The following is a 10,179-nucleotide window of genomic DNA, read 5'->3' as shown; positions in this document are numbered from 1 at the left end:
AATAAACTGATTTAATCTAAATCAGTTCAGTCTGATACTACATCCTTGAAGGTTTATCTTAAAGCAGTTTTGGCCATTTTGAAAGTGGTTTATGTGCACTGAACTTCTGTTGCATTACAGACTTGAACTGCTTTCACTTATATCAGTTTATGTGTAATTTTGGTCTCTAGCTTAGGGGTAGTGTTACCAGATTTGCCCACTACTTTGGGGTGTGCTCATTTATTAGGGCTAGGGTCTTGGTAATTCTATTAATGTGTTGCTTGTGTTACTGGTGTTTCTATACGGAGCTGTATCTCTCCCCCTGCAAGCCCTCACCCCCAGTGGAGCTATCTTGCAGGACTCAGTTCAGTGGGGCTGGGTTCCTCCAAATCAGTCATACACACAAAGATTAACGTGACGCGCCTGACCTGGCTGGGTTGATCAGCATGGACAGGCTGACACCCTCATATGCCAAGAATCAGTTCATCAGAGTGTGACAGGGGTGCCACTATTGCAGCCTTTCTGGGTATGGCTCCGCCCTCCTGTAATGGGCCAACCACCTGCTTACTCGCCTGCCATGCCTTGATCTTATTTGATTGTTGTACTGAGCAGGAAGCTGCCCATTTCTACGCACCCCGATGACAGGGGGCACTATCTGCAGCTCCTTTTCCTCCCCTACACCACAGCCCAAGCCTCGCAGATGGTGCTGGTGTGCTCTGACCTTGGCCCTGTTATGTCTCAGCCCTCTTTTTGCCCTCGGGGCTCCTCACTGCCCCCTCTCTCTCTCTCAGGGTTCCTCGCTGCCCCTCTGCACTCTCGGGGCTCCTCGCTGCCCCCTAGCTCCAGGGCTTCTTACTGCCCCCTGGTTCCAGGGCTGGGGCCAATGTGCCCCCAAACAAAGCTGCGCCCTCTCTGGTGCCAGGAGACCCCACGCTACCGTGGAGCTCCTATGAGGCCTCCTCCACCCCTAATACCCTCACCCAGTCCTCCAGTTAAACAGTAAACACAAGACACAAAGCCCCCAGGCTATAACATAAAGTTAACCATCCAATCAGACAACAGTTAATCCCTACCAGGCAAAAATACTCTAGCTCATGGCAGCAACCCACGAATACTCATGCAGCCAAACCTTGGCCTTCTCTCCACACTGGCTGAGCTCCTCACTCCTTGGCTGTCAGAGGAGGAACTGCCACCCTAGCCTCCTGCCTGGGTTTAAGAAGGGCTACGCCCTGCCCCTTCCTATCAGGGGGTTTCGCCGGTTGCCCCAGCAACCAGCACCTGTGTTGCCCTGGTGACTGGCAGCTGCGCCTCCCCCTTCTCACTGCTAGGGGGCTCTCTGGAGCCATCCCTGTTCTCAGGCACAGGGCACCTAAGTGCTCTGTGACACAGAGCAACAATAACTACAGTCAGACACAAGCACACAGTTAAACAGAATACCTCTGAATCCGGCTGAGTGTCCAGATGACACTCTCATGGGCCAGCATTCAGTTCATTAGGGCACGTCTGAGCCAAACTGGGTCAATCAGCCTGTAGAAGCTGATCCCCTTATGTGTTTCAAACTCAGCACGTCCCAATGTTTTAGTCTCTAGATGAGCAGACCCCACAGTATTTTTGGGCTACACAGGGATCTTTAGCTTAGGTAAAAGGAGTGTTGCTGCAGAGCAAGTGGGGGAAGAGAAGTAAAGAAGAAAAAATATACCCAATTACCACCAGTTTGACTATAAAAGTTATTTATTGCTAAGTAGATGAAATATATAATGACAATAGTAGTAATAGACATGCAAAGGAAAAACAAACACAAACAGTTACAGTATACCCTGGTTTCACTAAGTATTTAGGGAAACTTAGCTCAAGCTTAACTAATACAGTTCAAGTTCAGAAATCTATGCTTAGAGAGAGAGAAGAGAAAAGAGAGAGAGAGCTGGGATCTCACCAGTCCAAGGCACTCAGGTTGCAAAGCTGTCAGGTCAAAGTTCTCAGCACGATCCTTGAAAGGAGATGATCTTCCTCCTGCAGCCTCTCGAGAAGAAAGCGGGTGGTGTCAGCACACACACTGCTGCTTCTTTTACAGATTTTTATATCCTCAGTTCAGCTTCTTTCAAGAATTCTCAATAGTGTAAATCAAATTACTTTTTCTATTGACAAGGGGTTATCTGGGTGGAACATCTCAGGAACTTGATTGATACTCAGGAAACACCTACGTCTGGGAGCCAGCTTGACATTCCTATGGATAGCAGATATACTTGATGGGATGTCTCCTGGTGTCTTCAGAAACAATAGATTGCAGCATCAGGGTTTTGGATTTTTATTCGCTGTGAACAAGCCTCAGCTTAGCATGACTTTTCCAGATCTTACTATAGTCTTTTAACAGACTTAAGGCAATTATTGGAGTGTTCATAACCTGTTGTGGAGAGGACTTCCACCAGTCGTCTCGGGAAAAGTATGACAACACTTGTGGACAGGGCTCCAATGGGCTGGATGCTGTGATGAACCCTGTACCAGTGTTCAAATGTTATCCATACCCCCTCTGACTCGGTCTATTGCCTCAGCATTCCCTAACCCAGCAACCGAGTTTTAGCCAATTAAGTTTACGTAGGCCTCCCACAGTGGGACTGGGGAATGTACAGCCTGAGATGCCTAGTAAACTTACTTTTGCTTAGAGGTGTGTGTGTGGCAGGGTGGGGAGGAGGGGGGGAGGAAAAGTCCTTTGTAAATCCAGATTAGAACTGGTCTGATAAGTGCTGAGCTGGGTGTGAGGGTTGATTAGCATTTGGAACACAGATTCCCCATCATGCAGTGCTCCCCTGCTTCGCTGATCCCAGAATTCACTGCAGTCTCTGCTTCAGGTTTTCTGTTCTCCAGCTCTCATGTAAATGAATGGTCATCTGGTTCTATTTCAGATGCAAATGAGACCTAGGGCAGTTGTTTCACTTTTGTCACCCTTATCTGGAAGGTTTTAGGTGTGTCTCTCACTGCATCTTAATCAGTTTCTGTTTAGGTAGAGGCGGGGGGCGATTATTTGTGAGTCTGTGTCCTGTGTCAGGGTTCCCCAAGAACATGGAGCTGACAGGTAACGGTAGGGGATTGTCAAGGCAGGGACAGGCCCTCATAGCCCCTTCAAAGGATTTGGTAGCATGTTGGTTGAAAATCAGTGTTCTAGCTAAACCACAAAGTTCCCTTTATTTAACAACCTACTTATGGTATATCTACACCAAGTCCCTGTCACTCTCGGGGAGGGATGCTCTCCATCATGCCTCAACCACTCACTCCAGTTTGCCTAGGTAGCTTCACTGCTGTATTTCCGAGTTTATCACACGCCTGAAATGCTTTGTATTATTATTAGAATACCTTTTGACCCTCCCCAAGAGTACTGGGGATGCGATCTAGCTATACTCCTCATTTCTCTGTCTTCACTTCCCCAACTGCAAAAGGAAGACAGCAATGACTTTTTCCTTCTCTCATAATGTTCTATGCTCCTGTTTAATTTGTCTGCCCTCAATTACTGCAAACGAGAATAGCAATATTTTTTTCCTTTCACAATTTTCTGTGCTGTTTGTTTTGATTATGAGCTCTTTGGTGCAGGAATAGTGTATGTTGAGCATCTGGTAAATATGGATCTGATTTTGGTTGGGGCCACACAGTAATAGAATTATACAACTAAAAAATACAACTAAAATGAAAGATCAGAGGTATAATTTATTTTGCCAGTTGATACGTGGTAAAACATTTTCACGTGTCCTCAAATATTTGACATGATTTCCCATGTTTACAGTCCTGATTCCATATTTTTCATTCAGCAAAGGTCTTCTAAAATTCATGACAATATTCCATTGTCCAAAAGAAGGCATAAACACCAGTGCAATTTCCTATGAGCTGCCATATTGAGCTAGATCATTTCAGTAGTCCAAGCACAGACATTGGCTAGTGCCATCTGCTTCACAGGCAGGGGTAAGAGGAGTCACCTGACTCAGAACGAAGACTGGATTTAGATCAGGTATAAGCCCAGACCCTAAGAAGAGCCCAGCAATATGATCTAGAAGATGAATTACTGGTGCCTCTTGAGACTGGGGGCGGGGGGCACCATGGCAGTGAGTGGGGACCACCCACAGCCAGCAGCAGTGTTGTCAGTGGCAGGGGTGGTAAGCGGTAAGTGGCAATGGGGACCGCCCACAAATGCCACTGGCTGCATTGGCAGTGAGGTGGGGGAGGAACCGAAGTCCAGATGTGGCCATAGCCAGAGAAAAAGGGTTAGAGAAACTGAAGCCCAGAATGAGGATGGCTGGTATAGGGTCATCGGATGTAGAGAAAGGTCCAAGATCGCCCCAAGACTGGGGGCTCAGAGGTAGGAGAACCAGGGTCTGAGAACCTGGAGGAAGAAGTGAGCTGAGCCCAGAAGGGGACCAGATGAAAAACAGTGAGCCTAGGGCCTGAGAGAGGGAGCCAGGAACGAGGGAGCCTGGGGGGGGTCGTGACATCAGTTAAGGGCCAAGGAGCTTGTAGCCCTGGAGGGGCCAGGGTTGTTGAAGAGGGACAACATAGTCCTGGGGATAGAGGCTAGGGCCTAAGCAGGTCCTAGGTATGACCAAAAATTGCACTCTACTGGGATCTGGTGTCACTGTGGTGGGATTGCTTATGGCAGATCAACCCCTAGAAAGTGCCCCAGGGAAGGGCGAGTCTTGGCTCAGATCAAGCGTAGACCTGTACCTGGCACGGGAAATACCACGCCCACTGAGAGCCCAGAGTGCGGCTGAGTGAGGTTGAGGGGTCTGAGGGCCTAGAGAAGGGCTGTGTGTGTGAGAGACAAAGAGTATCAATGAGGATGCCATCTGCGAGGCTTGGGGCGTGGTATAGGGGCAGAATGGAACCATGCAATTGGCCCATAAGGCCTTGACCACAAATCTGGTGGTCATTATGGTGAGACCAGGGCAGCCTCCCGCATTCGTTATAACAATTAACATCAAAGTGTGGCGGGCAAGAGCAGGGCAGATGGCCCATAGAACAGGATACAAGTACATTTTGTTGTCTCCACAGGGGCTTTACAACCAGCCCTGGAGTTGGCACTGTGTCATATTCTTGCCTTGCCAACTTCTTCCAAATCCCATAAATATGTAGTTGCTGTGTTGAACTCTGAGCATCGCTATCTTATTGGTTGTTTTAGTATTTATTAGTTCAGTGAAACTTTTAGTATCTTAAGATTTTATTTATTGTTAGCCATATAGGACAACAGAAATATTGGGATGTCTTTCTGGACTCCATCAATATTTTTCAGGGAGATCCCGTGGTCTGTAGCGGTTGGGGTCTCCTCCACTTCTGCCCCATTCATTTGCTTCCTGGTCTGCCAAAGTGTCTTCTGCTCCTCTGCCACTAACCGAACCCTGCCAATTTTCTCTGGCATTACTGAAAAGAGGATAAAAAATAAAAAGGTTATTTAAGTAATCTGTACTTAAATGCCAGTCAACAAATATTTATTCTTCCCTTATTCATCTCTATTATTCTCATTTGCCATAGGCTTTTGAGGTCACACAAGGACCTCTGCCTGTCTGGAATAATAGGAGCCATCTGACAACTGTGAAACAAGCTAAACTGGCCCTACTCACAAAAGATAAAATAAAAAATACTGATGACAATTGCATAGCACAAAAGGATGCGAGTTCATAGCTAGGCCATCTGAGAAGAAATAAATGAGGTATCACTTCTAGCTTATCTTACTATATTCATGACGATTTTAAGCAGGCTCCTGGTTTTTTTGTATGTAACTGTTTAAAATGTCTATTCTTGATTATTTAGTATGGTAAACATTTCGTTTACAATTAACTTGTTTTTATGTGCAGGAAGAGTGATTCTCCATATGTGACAGATGTCTCCTCCTGATTTACTCTTGTTTTGCTGCTTCCTCCTAATTTATTTTTGTTTTGCCTTAGTGGTTCCATCGATCATCCAAGGATGACTCCTCAAAAACCTTGTGTTTTTTCCTGGTTGATAATCAGTTTCTTGATACATGCCAAACTTAGTAGAAATGGATAACCTCTTGTCACTGAGGAAGGTCACTCATTCAAATTAGGACTTTCTGACATCAATAATGATCAGTTTGATCAACAGGATTTTCCTCTCAATTACTATTTGGCAATCTCTTGATTTACGCACCTACAGTGCTTTGAAGATGCTGAGCTAAAGGGTCTACGAAGAGGAATGAGAGGGTTATCAGGTCATGCTTTAGAAATGACAAATCTCTCTGAAACAAATTGCTACTGCACCCAGCTGTTCTCGGAGGTGAGCAGATCTGCACCTGGAGAAGCTGATAAGAAACAAACCACCTCTCTTTAGCCTGTACTGGTGAGAAATTATCACTTTACAGCTAAATACTGGACTTTGCTTTGTTTGGGGCTCATTTAACCTGGAATACTAGTAGTAAATAAAGCTTTTCTGTCATTTATCGAACAAGGTGTCATGTCAATCCTCTAACACTAGTCTGGAATCCTATTTTATTACTTAACACCATCCCAGAAACACAACTGTATTTAAAAAGCTTTCAGACGATTTCCCTTCATTAAATTCTACCTGTTCTTAAGTTCTTAACATTATAGGCTTCACATTCAACCAAATATTTTAACACCAGGGACCAGAAAGACTAAATGCACTGTCATGAACATGTCACCCTGTTTCTACATGGACCTGTAATCTGATCTGAGAATGCATTAAATTTGTCAGCTCATACCTAGCAAACACAGAAAGCTGCTTTGAAAACTCAAGCATGGCCCCAGTCTTTGCCACCAATTTGGCTAGTTAAGCTATTAAATAAAATGTCTTTTCTCCAAGAGCTTAATAAAAATGTATGAATCGGGATACACATCAGCCTCATTGAATTGCCCAACTCCTTACCAACTGTATTCTCATATACCAAGTAGCATTCTTTACCTGATAACTTCTGCTGCCCAAGCACCACCAGGACCTCTTTTAGCAGCATCATAATTGCCACGAGCATGGAAGTATTTATCTGAATCTTTCCAATTTGCCTCACGCATATCACTATATGCTCGATACATATCCCCAGCACCTGGATAAGGGGGAAAGAATTATGTAGATGCTGTACATGTAGAACAAAACTTTAAGATTATTTTGCTTCATCCAAAAACATTCCAGCCACATTACTACTGGGGTGTACAAATATAGTGCTTGTACAGAAGGGCTCATACGCCCTTTAGGAACAAATAGATTTAAAGATTCTTGAACATTTCTACTAAATAAGGCTTCCATCAGATGACATCTCTGGAGGAGGAGATGAATGAGGACTTCTTGAGAAGGATCTCAAAATACCATATAGCATCAATAGACTCAGATATATAATATATTTGAGGAATCTTTTAGGTACAATAAGCCCTCAGAGATTTCTCAAAGCATTCGCCTCAAGGTTACTAGGAGAACAGAGTAAAGGTATGCATCCAGATTACAAACATCATTCTCCTGAGTCTCCAATCTATGCCATTGTCTAAATGCAGATTGACACCTATTGAAAAAAAATATCCATAAACGTTTGCTTTATCCACAAAACTCTGCTTTATTTTTCAGCAATTCTTTAGGGATGGAGAAGCTAAAATAAGGTCAAGAATGTCTATACTGGGAAATTTCCGTGTTGCACTTAATTAATTCCTATGGTGATTTGGTTTAATTGGTCCCATGGAGATGAATTTGGACAGAGTTGAGAACTTTTATGCATACATTGTAAACATCTGAAACTGAAATTAATATAAACTCATCTTTTTTGCCATGCTTTGTTAAGAAAACAAAACTGTCTTACAACACTAGGTAGAGTTGATAGATTATCAACTTAAAATTAGATACGTTACACAGCTTGTAAGCAAGGAGTAAAATGATGAACAGGAGACAATAAGTGGAATCAGAGCGTACTGTGAGTTGCTTCTTGAGATTAAATTAGATACTTGATTCCATCCATATGAACCTAGCTATTTACACTCCCTCGATATAAGAATAACAGTCTTCCAGGAAGCAGAGAAGTTATTAGCGAGTCCATGGATGACTGAGGAGGCCAAAACAAGATCTGCATGTTTGATTGCAGACATGGCAAATAGTTCTGGAAGGAAGGACTAGATTCTGGTGATGTCAGGTCATAGCACTTTCCCTCTGTGTCCTCATCTATTTGTGTCCCTAGTAAGGCAACTTATCTCAGAGTGATTGATATCTTGTACATCATGGTACTACTGAGAATGATTCAATGCTTGAGTCTCTCAGGTATTAATGTTAAGATTACATTTCTTCACATTGGCCTTCAAAGTGTCTTTGAATCTCTTCTTTGTCCCACCTGTAGAGGATCAGAGGTGGCCTGGGAGTATAGGACCTGTTTTGGAATCCAGTTGTCACACATCCTTATAACAAGTCTGTGAGAGGGGAAGAGACAGCCAATGGGGGCTTTCCCCATCTTCCCCAGCTTCCCCAGCAAGTGGGGAAACGCTGGGATGGCAGGCTCAGGTGCACGGGTTCAGGAGCAGCCTGAGCCTGCAGATCAGAAGAAGAGAAGGGTGGGGCTCGGGAACAGAGCATACCAGAAGGAAGACAGAGGAAAGAGCATCGGGTGGCCGGGGAAGTGCAGGCTAGAGCCAAGAAACCGGGCACAGCCCAAAAGGGAAGCATGGCTGTTTGCACACCCCAGAAGAGGCACACTGAGGAAAAGCCCCAGGAGAGCGTCCCAGAAAGGCTGCCAAGCCCAGTGACAAAGCAGGGAAGAGCACGGAGCACAGCCAGAGGAGGCTACACCCAGCAAGGTGGGTACCCCATGGGGAAGTACAGGGAAGGGAACCGCAGAGTCCATTGAACGAGGCGGGGAAGTAACACAGCCTCAAGGCCAAAAGAGTGAAAAAGAGGGAGAGATGGGTGGCAGGAAGCCAGGAGGCCCAAACGTGGAGAGGCTTCTGTGGAGGGGCAGAATTTTAGGGTCAAGCCAGGCTGCAAAGCAATCAGTGGCACAGAGGCCTAGGATTGTGGCTAAACAGGTGGAGACCCAATAAAGGGTCAATAATAAGGCCGTGAGAGTGCAGCGGGAAGCTGCCAAGCCTATAGAGCACAATGTGGTGAGGAACACAGCCATGAGTGTATCTCAGTGGAAGCCGATCTGGCAGTACTTTATGTTGGGCTTTTTCCTGAGTTTTCCTTACAAGAACTTCATCAACACAAAGCTGTGACGAGTCCAGTTACAGAGATGTCAGCTCATAGCCAAAGGACAGCCTAGGATAAACTGTCGGCCAAGAGGTCTTTCATCCCTTTAATTGGCGGGACAAGTCAGGTGAGTAGCAATCACCTGGAAGTGGAGCCTCAAGATGACAATGTCCATTCTGGCACTGGATGAGGTAAGGGTGGGGTAAAGTGGAGGTTGGAGCCCCACAAAGACACTGAGGGTGTGGAATCTTGTAAGCTACCTGGAGAACTGTCTCCCAAGAAGAACATCAAGTCGTGGCAGGACAGCTGGAACAGTAACCAGAACCTGCAGGTGATGCTACTTAGGCTCCCACCCTGATGTCACACAAGGGTACAGCACCAGTCAAGAAGGGACTCAAGCCCTACAATACGTACCAGCAACAATGTCTATCCAATGAAGCTGGTGCTGTATAACAAGGCCTTCAATGTTGGTGATGTTTGCTTGAGCCAGAACACTGACATTCATTCTTTTGTTGTTCCAAATGATATGGACAATTTTCCAAAGACATTGCTGATGGTGAAGTTGCAAGGCTTTCAGGTGTTTCTGATTATGTCATCCAGATTTAACACCCATATGGAAGGGCAGGGATGACAACAGCCTAGTAGACAAGAAATTTGGTTTGGGTCATGATGTCATGATCATCAAAGGCACAATTTCAGAAATGTCCAAAGGGCACCAGTGGCAGATTTTATCTGGTTTTGAATTTTGTTCGCTATGTTTACTTTACAGGAAAAGAGAAAATGCTTAGCATTCTCCAAACATTGTCCTCTGATTGTAATATGTGGAGGAGCAGCTGGCTAGTTTGGGATGAGTTGGTAAAGTACCTTTGTTTTCCTAAAGTTGAAAGTAGTTCAAGCATTTCATATGCTTCACAGAAACAATCAAGAGTGCCCTGGAGCTCTTCAACTGAGTGGGCACACATGACAATTGTCAGCATATTGCAGATCATCAGTAACAGAGGTATAGTTTCATAGATTTCATAGACATTAGGG

General features: G+C 44.9%; 1 protein-coding gene across 2 annotated transcripts in view; it reads right to left on the bottom strand.

Annotated features, from left to right (window-relative positions):
- Positions 1-5,158: 5,158 nt before the first annotated feature.
- The window catches only part of LOC109321360 (serum amyloid A-5 protein-like), a 10,887-nt gene continuing 5,866 nt past the window's right edge, over positions 5,159-10,179 (bottom strand). For both annotated transcript variants that reach the window (XM_019551975.1, XM_019551976.1), the window contains exons 3-4: positions 6,895-7,033; positions 5,159-5,376 (exon numbers count right to left, since the gene is read on the bottom strand). In XM_019551975.1, coding sequence (XP_019407520.1) covers positions 5,235-5,376; positions 6,895-7,033 — 281 coding nt within the window. In that variant the 3' untranslated portion in view covers positions 5,159-5,234. The remainder of the gene's footprint in view (positions 5,377-6,894; positions 7,034-10,179) is intronic.

This window comes from Crocodylus porosus, unplaced genomic scaffold (genome assembly GCF_001723895.1).
Source record: "Crocodylus porosus isolate Cpor-Errol unplaced genomic scaffold, CroPor_comp1, whole genome shotgun sequence".
NCBI classification, from domain to species: domain Eukaryota; kingdom Metazoa; phylum Chordata; order Crocodylia; family Crocodylidae; genus Crocodylus; species Crocodylus porosus.
This window is presented reverse-complemented; position numbering and strand designations above follow the sequence as displayed.